We start from the raw sequence: 21,731 nt of genomic DNA, 5'->3' as shown, positions 1-21,731 counted from the left end.
TACTCAGGAAAGGGTTTGAAAAGCTTCGGATTCCTGCCCACATTTGGCAGGTTTGGGGAATGCCTCTGTGAACCTTCCAGTTGGCTTGGAAGCTGGGGGAAGGGAGATGGCTTAGCTAGGGAAAGGGAACATGCACAGAATCTTCATGTGGTCAGAGTAAGGCCTCCACTTTGCCGGGTGTTTTCTGGAAGGGCTTACAGGTAGAGCGAGTTGACTGAGAAGGTAGTGTGGCCAGGTGCTGACTGCTCACTCCATGGGACCTCAAAAGCTGGTGGAAGTGAAATTCTGGGAACAGCTGAAGCCAACCCCCCCTCCCCCGCCCCCGGACCCAGGGGCACATGGGATCTCCCAACTGCACCAGTCCCTAAAAACCTCTGGGTTTCTTGGCTCCACCTCTGGCCAATCCTCAGGAACATAAATACCTCCTTTCCCAAAGTTGGGCTTTGCTCTGGGGATGTTTTTAAATGATTAGATGGAATTGGTTTTTGTACTTTGCTTTAAATCCAGGGACAAGAGATGACTTGTTCATCGTTAGGGCAAATCCACAGAAGAGGATTAAAATGAGATGACTTGGTACACAAAACCATTTTTCTCATGATCTTAGGACTCTTGTAAAAATTGGACTAACCTCATTAGAGCACTAGTGTGAAATAGGCTAAGCCAAACACCGGAGAAAGAAAATTAGGTTTGAAAAGGAACTGGTCAACACCTGTTAGTGAAAAAAAAATTTTTTTTTTACGATTTTATTCGTTTGAGAGAGAGAATGAGCAGGGGGAGACGCAGCAGGAGAGGGAGAAGCAGGCTCCCCACTGAGCAACGAGCCCAACATGGGGACTCTATCCCAGGATCCCAGGATTATGACCTGAGGCGAAGGTGATACTTTAACCATCTGAGCCACCCAGGTGCCCCACTGTTAGTGAAAATTCTTGCAGGATTCTTCTCCAAAATTACACCGTCTGGCCAGGGGGGGAAATGGAGGCTTTTTATTTATTTACCTTATCACTGAGGTGTATTCACTGAACCTTTTACCTTTGCTTCCTTTTGTTCCATGGTAGGAGAAAAATAGGAGCTTTGACAGTTTTTGAAAGCAAAGTAAAATGTTGTAGCAGATTATGAAACGTTCCTTATGGCAAAAGGTAAAGATGGTAACATTTGATAAACAGCAGACTTTTAGCCCTAATTTGTGATAAAGGCGGATCAAGACCAGGAAGGATTTAAAGAACTTTGAGAGCATTCTGGCCATTCATTAGAGTAAAATTAGAGTAAATTCTGAAGGATTGTGACAGTTTACGGGAAAAAAGTATAGATACATTTACATAATACTTCACAGGTTTTTAGGCCACGTGTTTCACTATGTTTTAACAAGAATCATTTAAGGTAAGATTTGTTTTATGAGTCACACTTGAGAAAACAAAGGTTAAGAGGTTAAATCACACGCTTCCCAAAGTTATATAGTAAATCACACTCCGTAACAGGCCTTTCAAGTCTAGTGACTTTGCTAGAAACTTTCTACCAAGAGAATTCCCCCCCACCTTTTAAAAAGTATATCTTAGAAAAAAAGTTTATTTGTTGTACTTACTCATTTTTAAGGATTACTATTTTTAAGCAGATGGAAATCATATTAATCCTTTTCTTGTTCATGCTTCTCTTTTGGCCTCTTTCTGAGAAACACCTGTTTGTACAGGTGGTAACATACCATAAACCATACATTCCAGTAGCCCCCTCCCCCTTACCCGCAAGGAATACATCCAATACCCCAGTTGATGCCTGAAACTGTGGATAGTCCCAAACCTTATACATACTGTTTTTTCCTACAAAGTTTTTTTTTTTAATTTTTAAAAAGATGTTATTTAATTAATTTATTTAACAGAGAGCACAAGCAGGGGGAGTAGCAGATAGAGAGGGAGCAGCAGGCTCCTTCATCAGCAGCGAGCCCAGTGTGAGGCTCATCATGACCTGAGCTGAAGACAGCCGCTTAATTGACTGAGCCACCTAGACGCCCCTATAGTTTATAAATTAGGCACAGTTAGAGATTAATAATAAAATATAACAATTCTAAGATACTGTAATGAAAGCTACATGAATATGGTTTCTCTCAAAATATATTACACTCATTAAACTAATATATATTATCTCACCCTTCCTCTTCTTGTAATGACGTGCGATGATAAAATGCCAACATGACCAGAGGAAGGGAGGTGGATGACATAGGCGTTGTGACCGTAGGGCAGGCTAGTCCTGACGTCTGACTGTATGTCAGGAACTCACCTGCCTCCGGACCAGGGTTGACCGCAGGTGACTGAAACCACAGAAACGGAGACCACGGATAAGGGAAGACTACTGTATTGCGTTTGAATAACTCTTTGAAGAGTGACGGTCATGTATTTGCAGATAAGTTATGTTTGCAACTGGGTAAAAATCTGGGTTTCTTGGCTCCACCTCAGAGGCCAATCCAGTATTGGGGCAGGCATAATTCACTATTTAACAAGCCTCCCGGGTGGTCAGATTACAGAGGTTAAAAGCCTAAATATGTAGAGTGTTGTTCAGCACTTAATATTAAGTTTCAATTTGCTAAGTCCCATTATTCTAAAACAAAGAAGCCATACAATTCATACTCAATTTTAGATGTGTATGCATCCTAAAGTTTCCTTTTAGTTCTACTTTATTTCTAGAATAATTTTCATACCAGTGCAAAGTGCTAGCCTAACAGGAGTTTTTCAGTTTAATCTTGCTCTACTCCCAATTCACACCTTCCTTGCCTAGGTTTTATATGGCTCCTGGTGGGAAGCTGGTGTTAAAAACAGGCATGCAATAGTGGATGTCTATTTAAACTGTGAGATATTTTTATAACTGGTGTGGAACCATCATAAACAGGTCTCTGAATTTTTTTTTTTCAATTGGTAGCTTCCCAATACAACTGGATCCAAACTATCTGTGAACTGATTTTGGCCTGCGGCTGGGCCACCACCGTCCTAAAGCATCCCCAAAGACTTTTATGAATAGATGAACTTAGAAAACAGACATGCCACTATTTTTCTCCTCAAATGCAGAAGTAGCCACTTACAAGGGTAACTTAAATTGTTGCAGTAATTATTAACAAACGCTTAACCCCCAAAATACTGACTTTAGGTTCTCCTTAAATAAAAGCACTCACTATTTAAAATCAAAACAACTTAAGGCCGCTATCTTCTAAAATGAAGAGCAAGGGTTCTGAAGTCTTCAAAGATTAAAGCTTAACCTGTACACCCCCCAGCAACCCAGTCATCATGGGATATACTCTCCCCTCTATTTGGTCAACCTTTTCATCCGCAAGCAAAATCATTCCCGTTAGTGCTTTCCCAGCTCCAGTGAACAGTGTATTCGCTTCCTATAAAAAATCCAATCGACTGCATCGTCCATGTCGCTTTTTTGTTTTGTTTTGGATATGTTAAGTTTTTATTTTTATTTATTTATTTATTTTTAAGATTTTATTTATTTGACAGAGAGAAATCACAAGTAGACAGAGAGGCAGGCAGAGAGAGAGAGAGAGGGAAGCAGGCTCGCTGCTGAGCAGAGAGCCCGATGCGGAACTCGATCCCAGGACCCTGAGATCATGACCTGAGCCGAAGGCAGCAGCCCAACCCACTGAGCCACCCAGGCGCCCCTATGTTAAGTTTTTAAGAAGAAGGCACAGATGACCTCATTGTTCGTTGTGGTACCTGCCCCCTCTAGAGATAGGACATTTTTTTGTTCCTATGTACTAAACTGTAGTTTGTCAGTGTCTGAGGCAAAATCATCAAACAGGAGCTAATAGTGGTGAATTCAGTATCTCCTGGTGTAGATTAGGTTAAGATAACTAAGCCAGAATGTCACCTTATCACTAATTGAAGAAAGCCACAGCTATTCAAAGGTATGACAAATGTGTTCATGTTGAAACTAAGAAAAGATGATTAAAACTACGTTAAAACTAAGGACCAGTGGGAAATAAGTAGTATTGCACCAATGCAAGACAAAATATACTTTATTGTGACAGCAAATGCACATAGTGCTGCAGATATGGCATGCTACCAGGGATCTGCAAATAATCAAAGGCCAGTATGGAAATGAATGGGAATGAAAGCTGTTTCTTAAAGCTTGAAGTTTTATTCCATGGTGAAGGAAAGATCATTTGTGTCCACTTATCTCAAATGCAGTATTATACACCTACTTAATCAGAGACCTATGCCTCTAACCAAGAGCTGAAAGGCAAAGAGAAACTTAATCTTAACTGTACTCAGAAGTCACTTCTAATATCAATGACAGAAAGATTTTGCTAGTTGAGGCAAACATCCTTTCTAGACAAAAACCTAGAGACTGAGCACTCAAACATCCATTCATACATTTAAATAATTAGCCAATTTTAATGTCACTTATTCCACCAGAAACAAGTATTAGAATATCTAGAAATAGTTTGGATAAAGAAACATTTATATTTTAATACTTCATAATGTTGTAAGTTTGGGGCTAAAATAACACCCTGAGGCAAATCTCATCCCTGAAGGGACCAAGTACAGTTTTAACTTCAATAGCTGAATTTCTGAGGGAAGATCTGAGGAAATAATGCTAATGACAGATCTAGTCCTTTGATGAAACTATTAGGTTCTACAGACTTGTCAAAATCAACACAAAATTGAGGAGAGGCTGAAAACACTCTTCAAAGCCTTATTTTTAGATAGGCTCCTTCATTTCCCCCCTTCCTCTAAAACAGATGCAGATGAAATGCTTTCTGCATGAACGCACACTGACATTCTGTTCAACTCTTTTCTAAATGCAGTACTATGGGTTTAAAACAGTATGCTTTAAACAAAGTCATCTTTTCTACACAATTTAGCCTGAGAGCGGAAGAGAAACACTACCATGAAAATTACTTATCAACTCCACTCTTCTTTTAGAAGGTGTTTTTAAAAGCAACACAGGACCAAAAACATCCAACTATTACTTTATTTATATTACTATACTTAAGTTACATGGAAAAGACAACCAAGCAGTTCTGCCCCATTTCAGGAAAAGTTTCCAATCAACACCAATTATGTGGTGACAAATAACTAGGAATGGTGACATCTTTGGGTCAAGACTGACAAGGAAGGATGGGCTCTGGTGCTACGGTTCATCTCCAACAAGAATATGGCACAGCGGCCAGCACAAGCCATACTAACACTGAACCTTTAGCGCTGGTCACAAATTCGGATCTCTTCCCTGAAGCTAGCAAATCAGGTGAAATAACTGGGTTTAAAAAAACATTTTTTTAAATGAAGCCCAAATAAGTTTAAAAACCATGCTCTTGACACATTTTCCTTTCAAAATTTACATAAAACACACTTTTTCACTCTAATAGCCCAGATTTTTTCCCCTCGCATTGCCCATCACGTAGCTGCAGACAGACTATTCTGCCTCAAGATGTAAACACAGGGGAAAAAAAAAATTAACGGCATCTGCATAATATTCTCTCTACACACTGCTGCTGGATGGAAAATTGAAAATTTAAAAAAAAAAAAAAAGGAAGGAAGAAAGAAAGAAAGAAAGGAAGGTTCCATCTTAGATTCTCACAACCTCTTGTTCCGCAGTTCATGAATCCGACCTGATGCTAAGGTGACAGTGTATGTAAGTAGATTTTTGTTTTCAGTGAAGGAGACCTGGGAAAAGATGGAGTGATCTCTTTTTCTTCAAGAGTTATCAGACGGTACGTGCTCCTCGAAGCCCTCACTCTCTCGTACTAGAGCGCGCTCCAGGATCACGCGGCCTTCCTTATAGCGCTGGCTGTCTTCAGTGGCAAACTCGTAGATCCATCCCAGTTTGCTATTGCAGTTCTTGCAGCTCACATCTCGAACCATGTGGCGGCCCGTGAGCATGACCCGGTCTTGGACTTCACTGTACTGCAGGTTAACTACCTAAGAAACACAGGAAGACAAAATTGCCAAGCCCTGTGAGTCATCTGCCAAACAAGTACACGTTCCTTTGGCTGGTGCAGTTAAGAGCAACTTCAGAAAAGCAAACCACAGTTGTTACTTTAGTCAAACCTACAAGATCCTTCCCAAGGGCTATTTTTAGAAGCTGCTGGGAAAGGCAAAAATCTGGAAAACTGCACTGGCTATCTAATACGATCCTGCATCACCATGCCATGTACTAGTCCAAGCTACACTATTCACACATCCTGCAGTTCCATTGCTGAGGCAGTGAAGAGTCCCTCCACTCGGAGCCATAAAATGTTGGTTGGGGTCCAACCGTGAACGTTCACCATTCAATGAGGAGTCCCGACAAGGCAACAATGAAAGAGAACCTAGTAACCTAGTATAAAACAGGCATTCCGGAACAACAACAGAAGCTTGCTGAATTTGTTTCTGGAAATACATTTTTTTTTTCCTGGAAATACATTTTATAGGCAAACCGACTGGGACACACTAGGCCTACTACACTGTGATACACAGTTTTCAAATGGGTTCAAATCACCTGTGAAAAATGTCCAATGACTGTAAACATCCAGAAATCCTCTACGTTTTACTTTTCCGTAAAGGGCCAGAGAGTAAATACTTCTGGCTTTGAGGGCTGTATGATCTTTGTTTTAACTATGTAGCTCTGCTGTTGTACATAAAAGCAGCCACAGGCAATACATGAATGATTGAGCATGCTGTGCTTTTATTAAACTTCATTTACAACAACAGGCAGCTGGCCTGCCAAAGCATACCAACTCCTAGTCTACATCTAAAGAAAGATCAAGAGATGTACACTAACAATTCTTTGGGAGAAAAGCTTATTTCTAAATGGAACAGAGGGATGTCCACTGGGGAAGTTTAGCTGACCTGTTAAGAGTAGCACCGTGGACTAGTTCTGTCCCTTACCAGAAAAGATTTGGAAATTTAACTCTGCTAGTACACGTTAGACTCCAGGAGGCAGAATCATACTGACCAATTTTAAAGCAAGCCAGAAATCAGAGAAGCAGACAGACTAGTCATTAATTTGTAAATCAGGAAACACTCTTCCTGCTGGCATGCAATAAGCCACAACATAATCAGGATCACTGGTGAGCATAAATTAGACCAAGGGAAGTTGGTTAGATGATCTTTATTCACTTGCACTGTCAGACTTGAAAGCTTAATGCGCCATCTCCCTATAAGAATAAATCAGTGACGTGGGTATAGGGGCGCTTCTGCCCCTTCTTCCATAGTCTGTGAAGTCACTACTAAATTCTTACACTGAATGTTTCATGAAGCAATGGAGACTGCCCTTCTTATTGTAACAGTCTTCAAACTTCCACAGTAAAAAATCAACTTTCAGTAATGCCTTCCTGAGGTCCAAAGGACAAGTTAGTGGGCACTCTTTTCTGCATGCAGATTATAGACCTCATGCGGACTCTTTCTGGTATCTTTAAGCTCTGAGGGATGTTCTGGTAGTGCTGTCAAATATACCCACTGAACTCAGGAAATGAAACTGGTTTTCCCACCAACCTTATTAAAAAGAAACGCTCTGCCAGTGGCGCCTGTGAACCGAGTGGAGATGAGTTCTGAGCGGTTGGTCAGGATTGTGTCGCAGTTTGCACAAGAAAACAGACGGGTACCACCGATATGATCAAGGAAAATTCTGCCCATTTTTATCGCTGAAGTTCTAAAAACCTAGGAGCAAATGGAAAAGAACAAGGAAACATTAGGATTAAAAAAAAATTATTGGTACCTACTTGGTGGGGGTCACAGAGAACCGTGTGTGTGTGTGTGTGTGTGTGTGAGAGAGAGAGAGAGAGAGAGATCTCTGCTTTGTAACATTCAGTATGGGAAGTAGCTGACTCTGTACTGAAGGATCCAAGGTTCATGCACTGAGCAAATAAACAGGCATCCAAGCTAAGAACTCTTTAGAAGCAGTGAGCCAAGGGAGCAAACATGTTTAGACAAGGCCAGAACAATATCACTTCTCTTTTGGTTGGTATGACAAACATAGGAAGAAAAGTGGAGTATCAGAAACTGAATAACGAGAAGCACAGACAGTGATGTGAGAAAAAAGGCTTAGCCAAGTGGTAAGCGTACATTCTGAGCACATGTAATTTGGGAAAAGACTTGTGGAGTATGTGTGGGTGATCACAAGAGTAGAAAAAGGGGCAATCAGAAAATGAGAAGAGGGTGGTCTCAGTTAAGAGCACAGGGTAGCTCTGGTCATCAGGCATGTCGGCAACCATGTGGGGGCGACGGCACGGACAGCAGTGAGTCAGAGTCTGCCGGAGCACCGTAGTGTGTGCTTATTTGAAAATCGTCACAACTCCATGAGGTTATCACCCCCCATTTCATCAATTATCCAAGGTTATTAACTGATCAAAGGTCACACAGCTTTCAAATACAGAAGATCATGATTGGAATCAGAAGATCAGTTCACCCACCCTAAAGCCAGAATTCTTCTATTACCCTGGAAAGAAACCATTATCACCTAACTTATATTGAAGAAACCACACTGATTCAATAAATCACAGAAGTGCTGAAGCACCGAAACAAAAAGTTCTGAAACCAGATTCTGACAGAAGGATAATCACACTTCAGTATTTTCAAAAGTTAGAGCTAATTATGTGCAACTCCTTGAATCATAGCCATTAATCCCCTTAAACACTATTTTTTAAAGACATAGATACAGTCAAGAATGCACTACAGCTCTCATTAAAAAAAGAATTTATTCCTGGTATAGTTTCCAGCTCCTATGTTTTAAATCTTTGTATCACCTATCTTCGAAATGGCATGCAGAGCTGATACAGCTGCCACTATGAAAACAAAGCCTACAATCTATGTTTGTAATAAGAATCCACTGTCATTTTAGATTTGGGGAAATTTCATTACAAATTAAAGAGAAAGTTCCATCATTCCTTTTATCTGTGAACTTCCTGAGTTATTAGGTAGTCCTAATGTCAACAAAAAAGTCATTATCCCAAAGATTATGACTTCCATTAAACATTTTGATATAGAAGTTCATAAGAATGAGAAACAAATGCTAAATACAATTAAAATGTGTGGCTAGTGAAAGGAAAACCACTGCCCATTAACAAACATGTCCATGAATAATCCCTGGGGGAAAACAAGACTTAAGAAATAGTATTTAGGGGCGCCTGGGTGGTTAAAGCCTCTGCCTTCAGCTCAGGTCATGATCCCAGGTTTCTGGGATCAAACCCTACATCAGGCTCTCTGCACAGCAGGGAGCCTGCTTCCTCCTCTGCCTGCCTCTGCCTACTTGTGATCTGTCTGTGCAATAAATAAAGAAAAACTTGGGGCGCCTGGGTGGGTCAGTGGATTAAGCCGCTGCCTTCGGCTCAGGTCATGATCTCAGGGTCCTGGGATCGAGCCCCGCGTCGGGCTCTCTGCTCTGCAGGGAGCCTGCTTCCTCCTCTCTCTCTGTCTGCCTCTCTGCCTACTTGTGATCTCTCTCTCTGTCAAATAAATAAATGAAATCTTTAAAAAAAAAAAAAATAAAAATAAAAAAAATAAATAAAAACTTAAACAACCAGAGGCTTTTGAAGGGGCGGGGGGCAGGGAGAGGTTGAGAAACCGGTGGTGGGTAATAGGGAAGGCACGTACTGCATGGAGCACTGGGTGTGATGCCAAAACAATGAACACTGTTATGCTGTAAATAAACAAATAAAAATAGTATTTAGCTTTTTGATTACATTTCTGCAAAATGATGACAGAAGTTAAGAGTTACTATTATTTCAGTCTTTAAAAGGATAGCACTACTTTTTTCAGATGCTTAAGAACACAGTATTTCTTTTTTTTTTTTAAGATTTTATTTTATTTATTTGACAGAGATCACAAGTAGATAGAGAGGCAGGCAGAGAGAGAGAGAGGGGGAAGCAGGCTCCCTGCCAAGCAGAGAGCCCGATGTGGGACTCGATCCCAGGACCTGAGATCATGACCTGAGCCGAAGGCAGCGGCTTAACCCACTGAGCCACCCAGGCGCCCCAGAACACAGTATTTCTTACATAAGGGTCAGAGGTTGCAAATTTTAGGCCTATGGGGTGAACTCATTTGGTGGCATAGGGATACAAGAGTTAACAAAATAAATAACCCTTCCCCTAGGAAACATGTGTGGACATGTTTCATTTGGCCCACACAGTCTTTTATTAATAAAAAACACCTGGGCCACCATTAAACACGAGAGATTTCATTAAAGAGCCTGTGTTATTATTAACAATGGGGAGATCTGGCCCACAGGGCACGTGTTCTCCTGTGGCAACAATGACTGGAGGTTGAGTGGTAGCTGCCACTCCCCCAAGGTCATTGGGTTTGCCCAGTCACACTTTGCATCATGTAATTACTTCCCCTGTAAGATATCTGGGTTTAGGACTCTTCATCTAGGCACAGCACAGAACTACTTGTGAGCAGGTGATCTGGGTCATGTTTTTTACGGCTGCTCAACTACAGAAAAGTAATCAACAGTAAGGTTTTATAGCCTCACCTCTTAAGACACAGTCCTCAGACTTTGCAGCTCTCTGAAAACCAGTATCGCGCAGTGATCAGCCTCCTGCTTGGGCTTCTGGGTCACATTACTTTAAAGCCAATTTTCCTTCAAACTTTTAAAAAAAGATTTTATTTATTTATTTGACAGAGAAGTAACAAGTAGGCGGAGAGGCAGGTGGAGAGAGGGGGAAGCAGGCTCCCTGCTGAGCAGAGGACTCCCCCCCCATGGGGGGCTTGATCCCAGGACCCTGAGATCATGACCTCAGCCAAAGGCAGAGGCTTAACCCAAGGAGCCACCCAGGGGCCCCTTCCTTCAAACTTTTAAATATTCATATTGTAAGTTCTTTCAACCATAATGCAGTAATAACTAGATGAGTTGGCCATGGCAGGCTGCTGTGGAAAATGTACTGGACTTCAAAATGAACTCTCCTTGTACCCTCTGCCTACATCACTCTATCTTTGACTCAAAATTACCATATAACTGTGACCATTTGCTACTGGGTACAAGCAAGTTCTTTATTCCTAAATGTGGTAAAGAGATTTAACATCCTTTCTCTTCCTTGCTTCAAATTCAGTCTATTTTTTATTTTTACCCAAGTATTTTTACTGGATTCAATTACATGATTCATTACCAAGACCAAAAATATCTGTGCAGAATCACTATTCCTAGTTGTGATTTCCATTTATAGAGTATTATATATGGATATAAAACTGTAAAATTAGTTATTAGCTAAAAAAAGATAGGCTAGAATGCCATGAAATTTAGCAAAAGCAAGCAAAACAGCCCTTTCTGTCAAAGGTCTGGTCCTTAGGAAGTAGAAAAACCTCTACAGGGTCATCGGCTTCTAGGTGTTAAGCCTTAGTTTTGCAGACCTAAAAACTCAACCTATTGACCCACACTATCCAAATTCTCAAGAGGCCGATAATCAATCAGAATGCCATTTAATATTTAAGGAGAAAAGTCATTAAAAAACCAAGACATTGTGCCTGAATCAGGGTCCTTTTTACCTGGAGGATATATTGAATTCTGATTTGGCCTTTTTAATGCCTATACTGTATGGGACACTACTTCACATACCACATTTAATCTTGACAGTTTTTAATTGTCACCCTACTTTTGCAGAAGAAGAAATAAAGTGTATGTGACTTCCTGACACTGGCCACGCTGGGCCTGAAGGAACAAGGAAAAACCTTGTTCCAGTTTGTTTTTTTTTTTTTTAAGATTTTATTTATTTCTTTGACAGACAGAGATCACAAGTAGGCAGAGAGGCAGGCAGAGAGAGAGAGAGAGAGAGAGAAGGAAGCAGGCTTCCTGCTGAGCAGGGAGCCTGATGCGGGGCTTGATCCCAGGACCCTGGGATCATGACCTGAGCTGAAGGCAGAGGCTTTAACCCACTGAGAAACCCAGGTGGCCTGCTCCAGTTGTTCTTTTCCCCTCTCTTCATTCTCTAGTGACCACAGGGCTGCCAGATTCACTGTCTTTCTCCCTCAGGTTTACCTTTACCCTTCCTATCTCCATGCTGATCTCTCCTGTATTTCCTTTCTTGGTTGGTGGCCAGTTGGAATGACACACTCTCCTAAACCAGTATACCCTGGCAACCTGTCACAGAAACTGCAAAATCAATAAAACTTCCTAAACCACTTTTGGAGGTCTTTCCTCCTTCCCCATCAGTGTCTTATTTCAAATTCTCATCCCTTCTAGATAAACCTCTTGTGGCCAGGGAGTGTGTATTATTAAATGCAACACACATTCGCAGGTACCCCAACATTTGTGCTAAATTTGATAGCACTACAAAAGTAAGGTCAAACGCATGTGCTTTAGCCATCTCTCTCTTTTTTTGAGAAAGGGTGAAAGACAGTGAGTGGAGAGGGGCAAGGAAGAGAGAATCCCAAGGAAGCTCCACGCCTAACACCGAGATAACTTGGTGCTTGACCTTACCACCCTGAGATCACACCTGAGCCCAAACCGACTGAGCTAACCAGTTGCCCCACCATCTCTAAGAGCTCCCACAGACCACTCTTCTACAAACTTTGAAACTTTTTTCCAACAGAATAGAACATAGCTAATTCTTTTAACAAAAAAGTCCCTAGATTTTTATTATTTTTAGATTTATTTATTTGACAGAGAGAGAGAGAGAGATCACAAGAAGGCAGAGAGGCAGGCAGAGAGAGAGAAGGAAGCAGGATCCCTGCTGAGCAGAGAGCCAGATGCGGGGCTCAATCTTAGGACCCTGGGATCATGACCTGAGCTGAAGGCAGAGGCTTAACCCACTGAGCCACCCAGGTGCCCTAGCCGAATTTAAAGAAATAATTTACATTCCATAAAATTTAGCCACTGTTATGTATACAACTGAATGATCTGTAGATGTGTAAGGTTGTGGCACCACTTTCTGTCACCAGAACCCAGCACTAGAATATTTCTATCACCTCCCCCAAATTCCCAAAACCCTCTGCAGTCCCAGGCAACCAGTGATCTATTTCCTATTTTCCAGTTTTTATATCCAAAATATTTCCCCGATACGCTAAGTCCCTTGCTTAGACAGAGTTCCAAATCTCTTCAGTCACATATTTTAAAAACACCTCAAAATTGAGCTGCTTTTATAGATGACTACTATTCTCTGTGTTGAGTCTAGGGGCATGCTTTGGTATTTGTTGGTGTCAAAGTTTATGACCAAAGCTAGGGCAAAACTCTCATAGCTAAAGCTTTAATATGCTTTCTTCCTTTTTAACATCTCAAGCAAAAAAACCAGTAATAACCTTAATTTTAATAAGTACTATTTCCCAATTAATTTTATAAATGAGACCTCCTTGATACTAGCTTTTCTTACTTCCAGGTTACTAAAATCCTTAAAAGCTTGAAATAAGTACCAAATATGGTTGTTTATTAGAAACCTACTATCAGTTTACCTGAAATTAATGGAAACTGACGGTACAAGTTCAAAATATAAGTGAAATTCAAGATAACTTAAAGATTACATTTTAGTAATTATTTCAGTTTCCTTCCCCTTCAACAGTACATTTAGCTACCTAGAATTTTCTATTTCTATTTTACTAGGAGACCCTGGTGAAACAATCACATTTTTGAACCTCTCTGTTTTTACAGAATTTTTTAAAAAATTTACAGAATCTGTAAGAGAAAAAAAAATTTTTTTGCTTTGAAAAATCCATGAAATAAAATGTCTCCAGAAATGTATCAGAGTTGACCCCTGAACAACGGGGGGGAGGGGTGGTCATGGGGGTGGTGGTTAGGGATGTTAACTACCCCACACCTTGCAGAGTGGAAAATCTGCGTATAACCACGGACTTCCCAAAAACTTAATAGGCTATTACAGACCCAAAGCCTTACTGACAAACATTAAGTGTCAAATAATAACTTTTGTATGTTGAATGCAATAGTCTTACAATAGTCTTACAATAAACCTAGAACAGAAAACATTAACAAGGAAAAAATACATCTATACAGTACTATATTAAAAAAAATCCACATATAAGCAGACTCATACAGTTTAAACCTCAGTCCAAACTATTTCAAAAATTAGACAACATGGACTATACAATTTCCTGGTTTGAGTCCAAGTCAATAAAACAACTTTCTAAAAATGGCTATTTTTAGTTCAGATTTAAGGGTTTTTTTTAAAGCAGTTTTAGGTTCACAGCAAAAAAACCCGCAAGACTTCTCTCTTTAAGAAATCCGACGAGATCGGGCGCGTTCAGGGTGGTATGGCCGTAGACTCTCTTTAAGAAATCCATGAAAGGCAGGTTTTGTATGGATATTAAGCTTTTGGTTCCTTTGGGTAAATACCAAGGAGTACAATTACTGGATCACACGCTATGTTTACTTTTTTTTAAGAAACCACTACGTCTTCCAAACTGGCTGTACCATTTTTTACATTCTCACCAGTAAGGAATTAAAGTTCCTATTACTCTATACATCCTCTTCAGCATTTGGTTTTGTCAGTGTTCAGTATGTTGGCCATACCAACTGGTGCGTGTATGGTGGTACGCCACTGTTGTTTTAGTTTGCATTTCCCTATCGGCACATGATATGGAGCATCTTTTCATATACTATTTATTCATTTTTTAAAACCAGGTTGTTTTCTTTTTGTTGAGTTTTTTTTAAAGATTTTTATTTATTTGATACAGAGAGAGATCACAAGTAGGCAGAGAGGCAGGCTGAGAGAGGGGGAAGCAGGCTCCATGCTGAGCAGAGAGAGCCCCATGTGCGGCTGGATTCCAGGACCCTGAGATCACGACCTGAGATGAAGGCAGAGGCTTTAACCCTCTGAGCCACCCAGGTGCCCCATTGTTGAGTTTTTAATAAGAGTTCTTTGTATATACTGGATAAAACCTTTATCCAATGTCTTTGCAAATCTTTTCTCCCAGCTTGTGGCTTATCTTCTCACTCTCTTGATGTTTTTTGCACAGAAGTTTTTAATTTTAATGAAGTCCAGCTTATCAACTGTTTCTTTCATGACTCATGTCTTTGGGCGTTGTATTCAGAAAGTCACTGCCATACACAACGCCATCTAGATTTTCTTCTATCTTCTGGGAGATAGTTTTGCATTTTACATGTAGGTCAGTAACTAATTTTGAGTTAATTTTTGTGAATGAGATATAAGGTCTGTGTCTTGATTTTTTTCCCCCCATATAGAGATCCAGTTGTTTTAGTACTGGCTTATTGAAAATACTATCTTTGCTCCACTATATTTGCCTTTGCCCCTGTCAAGTATGAGCTCATGATATTTATGTGGATCTGTTTCTGGGCTATTCTGTTCCATTGATCTATCTGTCTATTCTTTGGTCAATACCATACTGTCTTGATTACTGTACCTTTACATTAAGTCTTAAAGTCAGGTAGTGTTCAGTCTTCTGACTATTCTCCTCCTTCAATATGGTATATTCGCCTAAGGAAACTTCAGAAACAGTTTGTTCATATTCACAACGTAACTTGTTGGGATTCTGACTTGGATTCAATGCAATACCAAGTTAGGGATAACTGCTATCTTGAAAACACTGAGTCTTCCTATCCATGAATATGTAGTCTCTCCATTTATTTCATTCTTGATTGCATTCATCAGAGTTTTTAATTTTTCCTCAGTTAGATCTTGTAACATTTTGTTAGATTTATACCCAGGAGTTTCAGTTTTTTGGATGCTAAATGCTATTGTTTTTCATTTCAAATTCTACTTGTTCATAGGTAATATATATATGCATATATATACACATATCACACACATACACACATAGAATCAATGACAAATACGGTATCTTGTTCTTTGTTTGGCTCACTGCTACGTACTTTCCTTAAAAGCAGGGGTCAGGGGGCGCCTGGGTGGCTCAGTGGATTAAGCCACTGCCTTCGGCTCGGGTCATGATCTCAGGGTCCTGGGATCGAGCCCCGCATCGGGCTCTCTGCTCCGCAGGGAGCCTGCTTCCTCCTCTCTCTCTACCTGCCTCTCTGCCTACTTGTGATCTCTCTCTCTGTCAAATAAATAAATAAAATCTTTAAAAAAAAAAAAAAAAAAAAAAGCAGGGGTCAGCCAACTAAGTCCTGTGGGTAAAATTCAGCTCACCACCTGTTTTTGTATGACCCACAAAGAATGTTTTTATGCTTTTAATGGTAGGGAAAAAAAATCAAAAGATTATTTTGTGATATGTGAGAACTACATGAAATTCAAATTTCAGTGTCCATAAATAAAAGTTTTATTGGGACACAGCCACACCCATCTGTTTATATTGGGCAGTTCTCTCAGTGCCATAGAGTACGAATAGCTATGGCTGAAATCTTATGGCTTGTAAAATTCACAATATTCACTATTTGGCTCCTGATAAAGTATGCTGACCCCTGTTAAGAATGCTTTCAGATGGCAAAAGGGCTTTTCATTTAGAAAGCAGTCTTTGTCAGTAAAAACATAAATTTAGTTTGCACTCAGATTTAAGGATCCACAGGAGTATTGGGCAGGGATCAAGCTAATCCTGCTCCTTTTCTTCACAAATTTTCCTAGCTAAAATCTTTAACTTTTTATAATCAGATCAGCTCTAAGTAGATTACAAAAATAAGCAATATGTACCACTTAGCTGCTGCCTCCTTCTCTCCCCATCCTCAGGATCTAAACAGTGTGGCCCAGATATTTGATTTCTGGAATCAGACAGCCTGGGTTCAAATCTCAGCTCTGCCCCTTAAAAGCTGTGTAAACAATGGATAAGGTATCTTCTGCTTCTTCATCTTTTTAATTTTTTTTTTAAAGATTTTATTTATTTATTTGACAGATAGAGATCACAAGTAGGGAGAGAGGCAGGCAGAGAGAGAGAGAGAGAGAGAGAAGAGGAAGCAGGCTCCCTGACAAGCAGAGCGCCCGATGCGGGGCTCGATCCCAGGACCCTGGGATCACGACCTGAGCGAAAGGCAGAGGCCTTACCCCACTGAGCCACCCAGGAGCCCCTGCTTCTTCATCTTTAAAATGGAGATACCACTATCCATCTCTGAGTTGTGAGAATTCAATGCAAATAATACATTACCAGAATAGGCACAACACAAATGTTAAAGGTAGATGCAGTAAAACTAGATTTCCTTCATCCACATTCCTCACCCCAACCTCCCCATCCTATTAAAGAGGAAGAAGGCAAAACAGAAAAAATATGAAACAAACAATTTACCAGCTTCACCTCCTGTTAATTACTGCAAAGTTAAGCGAAGAGGTGACAGAAATTACAAGCAGAAGGAAAGTTAGAAACCTTCTGAAGCATCTCAAATTCTCATTGCCAATATTCCCTGTAATTAATAATCCAGTTGGGATCCAACCCCTGCAGGTAGATTTGGCCAAAGAAAGCATAACAATGCCCAGCCCTAAAAATACCAGGGAGAATAGTAGGTATTGATTTGCATCTCTAAAGATCCACTGATGAGAAAAACACCCCATTCACAGACTTTTCCTCTGTAAAGTAATTATTTCCTCAGGGCATTTCCATGCCACTGAAGAGACAATACTGGGATTCTACCTATTGCTGGACAAATGAGCGGGGGGTTTTTCCAATGCTAGGAGGTGGCTGGCAAATACAACCTACAAAGACTTTCCCCAGCAGGAAACTGAATGTGCAGAGGCCTAGTGCAGGAAGGGTTCAAGAAATCTGCCCTTCCAGAGGAGACTGTGTTTTGCCATGGTTCTTGTAAAATGAAAACATGCTGAAGCATGTTTATCTGTTTTTCAGTCTCTCCCCTCTCCAAGACAAAGAAGGAACAAAACCTAAAGACTTTTAATAGTGCTGGGTTGATTACTATAATTAACATTTAATGCTATTGTTCCTCTCATCAACTATTTTCATAGGGACTTGTGACTAAATTCTACTGAAAACCTGCAAGGGAGAAAATAAATTGAGTTCAATCCATAAAACCAATTTACCAATTTTTGTACAAAATATTACCAAGCCAAGGTTTCAGTGACAAAAGAAAGCTGTTTTCCTCTTGTTAATTCTCTTTCAATACCTGGCCAGCTTCCTTTGCTGGGTCAAATGATGTTGTGGTTATGGAATCAGGTCTTCAATGGGCAGTAACCTATATTTTTGTTTTTGTCCCTCGAATAATGCCTTTGTTGTTGTTGTTGAATGTTTTCCAGGTTTATCATATTTCTAGAATACTTATTGTTTAGTCATCACTAGAAAATAAGAGTAGTCCTGTAACTCAGTGAGTCAGGTAAACAATCTGAGTTGGTAACCTCTCCCAAACACCCCACTGGCAAGACAAATTGGAGATCTCTCAGTTGTTGTGATGCAATACCATGAGTCAAAAAAGCCTTATTGGGTGGACTGGAGTATAAATTAACTGTCTGGTTTCCTGATTCAGGTGTCAAGTAGCAAATTCACGTCATAGCTTAGGTTCAGTTTTACAGGATTACCAGAGCAACATAATGATTTACATAGCCACTTAGGCTCATAAAACCTAAAATGATATTTTGGGCATAAATGTACTTAGAACTATCTTCACATCTCATGAATATATTTAGAACTAGCTTTCACATCTCATAAACATATTTAGGACTATGTTACCACCATGTTGGAGGGTAGTGTCTTAATATCTTCTTTTTAGACCTAATTTTGGCTTTATTTTCCTTCCCTTTTAATTGTTTCTAAATCTTTCTCTCTCCTACTGCTTAAGTAGAGCAAAAGGCAAATAAATAGGGAAAAGTCCTTGATGATACAACCATATATTATTTTTAGAAGCCACATGTATGTTATTAACCTTTTTAGAAAAAGCCATTTTCTAAAAATCCAATTTCCTTAGTTCCCTTGTATAGAATTAAATAATTTACTTGAGCACATTTTATCATCTCCCTCTCTTATGGATAAGATGGTTGCTAGAGATAAACTTAAGAAGAAAGTCAACCAGTAGGCCTATAGTGGACACTGAGATGGGTGAAGGTACGATGAAGTTAGATATCAGTCCTTTCCAAAGAGGTGCGTTCTACCTGGTGTTCCAGTACATACCCAGAAAGATAATGGGGTAAGTGGAAAATAGATTGTGCACCAAATTCCACAAGCTCCACCTTCTCACTATTTGTAAATGCTCCAGGCCTGTTTTTTCTTCTAGACCTGTCTGCCCAAAAGCCACCCAAAGACTCGTCCATTTTTTAGGTCTAAGCAGTACCAATCCACCTAAGAATGCTTCCCACTTCACTCTTACCCATTTTTTTCCACTGCCCCATTTTTAAACTCCTGTGACACTCATTTCATAGTTTCCTAACACTGAAGTTGGTGCTGTTACTCAATTTCATTTGTCTATGACTTTTTACTAAGCCACGGGCTTCTAGAGAAAAGTTCTTGGTAACTTCCTTCTTTATCTGAGAGAGTACAAATATGCAATCAAGTTTTAGAAAAAGCATCAACCGAGACACAGGAGATCTGGCAGAAATATTTACCCTGGGAACACTTCGTGTGTTTTGGTTCGTCCGTGTTGGAACGCTGCTGCAACACTGTACACGCGGCCACGCAAAGTGAGCTAAGATCCTATTACCCCCAGGGACTTCACCAGCAAGTCTAGTTTCCCAAAAAACACAAGGTTAGCTAGCCTGAGGTTACTTCAGGTTTTCCATCGGAGACCTGGAATAAAAATCCTCACATTACCGACATGGCTCTGTAAACAGAAAAAGTTTAAAAATAAATGAGCTGTATACCTTCCCAGACTCTCCCTGGAAGGGGGGATTAATAGGTGTCAGGATTAAACCGATCTTTCGGTAGCAGTTCCGTTTTCCAACGCCCACTGTTCATAATACTCATTGTCCTACCTCGAAGGAGGGTAGAATAAAGGCGCACGGAGAGCACGCCCACCCTCTCACCCCTCGGGCGCGGCCCCGCGCGACCCGCACCCGCCCAGACCCCGCCGGCCGGCCGCCCGCGGCCCCAGCTGGCCCCAGCTGATTGCGGGCACGTGACACCGCGGGCCAATCGGGAGGGGCCCGGCCGAGCGCGCCGCGGCCTCCTCCCGAACCACAAACACCCGCCGGAAACAGCTGAGCGGGCGGCGGCGCGGGGTCCGGGTCTAGCCGCCGCGATCCGGGGACGCCTGTCTGACAGTCGCAACCCGCCCTCCGCCAGGCTAGTGAGGCCCCACGCTCGCTTCTGGGGCCCGCCTGCGAGCTACACGGCAGGGTGGCAGACATTCCCCCGGCGGGGCAGACACAAAGCCAAGGCGGTCCCCGGCCCCTGACTAGTACCAGGCGGCCAGGACGGTGGCCCTCTTTAAAGAGGGGCCACGCCGCGGCATAATCACGGCCCTACAGCTCGGAGCCGAGTTCGGACTTCACGCCGCGGCCAGGGGCGCTGCGAGGCTGCCGAGGAGCAGGCCTCCGGGACGACCGCGGTGGCGCGGAACCCCGGCGCGCCCCCGACACTGCGGCGGGGACGCGGCCCGTGGGGGCGGGGCAGTCGTGGGGGGGGGGGTTGGGGGGATCGCTGGCCAAACTGCCTGTGGAAGGGCCTCCCAGCGGCGCCTGGGGCCTGGCTGGACGGGAGGCTGCGGCGGGAGGGCGCGGGCGCCGAGCTGAGGGGTCGCGGCTGTTGCGGTCGCGCCGGTCGCCCCGGCTGCGCGGCGGAGGCGGCCGACGGCGGCCGCCGCGCCTGGGCCTCACAAAGAGGAAACAGCCCAGCCCGTCAGCCCGCAGCCCCGGCACTGGGACCCGCCCAGAGGGGTCAAGGGCGACGGCGCTGGGCCCCCGGGGGGGATCCTGGCGAAGAAGAGGCACTTCCTGCCTGGGTCCCCCCGCCCCGGGCCGATCCCGGAGTGCTTCGAAGCCGTCGGCCCGGAGGGCTCCTCAGCCCCCAACGGGCTCCGGGTCCAGCCCCCCTCCCACCGCACTCACCCCGAGCTGCTGTGAGATCCGCGGCCGCAAGCGGCTCCTCGCTCCTCAGCTGGGATGAAGCCCCTCGGCCACCCGAGTCTCCAGGTTTAGTCAGGCCCTGGCCTTGGCCCCGCCTCTCCCTGGTTGGGCCTCAACGTCAATCACTCGGCATAGCTCCACCCCTCGAGCAGTCGACTCTCCCGGTTGGCCCAGAACGCCCTTCATTTCTAGGCCCCGCCCTTATCCCCGGCAGCCTGCCCCTTCCTCTAGGCCCCGCCCCTTCCCTGGTTCACCCTCCCCCACTCCCTCTCCCCTCCGCGTCGCTGCCCACCCCTCCCAGAAGCCGGAGACCAAGGGCGAGCTCCCGCAGCTCGCTCCACCCCTGCCTCTACTCCTCGTACTCGTACAGCCAATCAAAGAGGCTAACTCTGCCCCTTCTCCGGAGGCGGCCAATGTGGAGAGACTTCGGATCCACCTCCTTCCCAGCTGAGAGCACACAACACAGCATCCACGTGAGTCAGCTTCTTAAAGGAGAAGGCTCAGCCTTTCTAATTGCGGCAGCTGTAAGACATCGCGCGTCATCAGCGTCACCAGGTGGTGGCTAAGGCCTAGCTTTTTGAGACCCGGTGATGACAAATGAAAACAACAGGCTGTTTTTCTAGGCAAAGCAGGTGCCTTGATAGTTTACACCTTACCGTGTCATTAATTTCTTTGAGATTGCTTGCTTTTGTCATGCCTTAAAAAAGGCCACCTTTTATTGACAACCCCCAAACCCTTTGAATCTCGGTGTATAGGAAATCCGGAAGAACATGGGAAAAGGCATTTTTCAAGTGTGCCCGACTGAATTTACAACTCGAGTTTTCTTTTGGTAGTGGAAATGATTATCACGAGGATGGGAAAATTCCACATAGAAATTTTCTACCTCCGAAAGTCCGATATTTGTTGAAGAAGGTAGCTGTTCCCC

At 42.6% G+C, this 21,731-nt stretch overlaps 1 protein-coding gene across 3 annotated transcripts; it reads right to left on the bottom strand.

The window, feature by feature from the left end:
* Positions 1-3,982: 3,982 nt before the first annotated feature.
* On the bottom strand, positions 3,983-20,941 carry YPEL5 (yippee like 5). Of its 3 annotated transcripts, XM_045979559.1 has the most exons (5): positions 20,789-20,920; positions 19,349-19,529; positions 10,435-10,549; positions 7,461-7,625; positions 3,983-5,906 (listed from the first exon to the last, which is right to left on the bottom strand). In XM_045979559.1, the coding sequence occupies exons 4-5, from the start codon at positions 7,599-7,601 to the stop codon at positions 5,682-5,684; spliced, it is 366 nt and encodes a 121-aa protein (XP_045835515.1). In that variant the 5' UTR covers positions 7,602-7,625; positions 10,435-10,549; positions 19,349-19,529; positions 20,789-20,920; the 3' UTR covers positions 3,983-5,681. The 3 variants fall into 3 exon arrangements, with proteins under 3 accessions (XP_045835515.1, XP_045835514.1, XP_045835513.1); XM_045979558.1 differs by lacking the exon at positions 10,435-10,549; XM_045979557.1 differs by lacking the exons at positions 10,435-10,549; positions 19,349-19,529 and having other exon boundaries at positions 20,789-20,941.
* Between the last annotated feature and the right edge of the window lie 790 nt (positions 20,942-21,731).

Source organism: Meles meles, chromosome 15 (assembly GCF_922984935.1).
Source record: "Meles meles chromosome 15, mMelMel3.1 paternal haplotype, whole genome shotgun sequence".
Taxonomy (NCBI): Eukaryota; Metazoa; Chordata; class Mammalia; order Carnivora; family Mustelidae; genus Meles; species Meles meles.
This window is presented reverse-complemented; position numbering and strand designations above follow the sequence as displayed.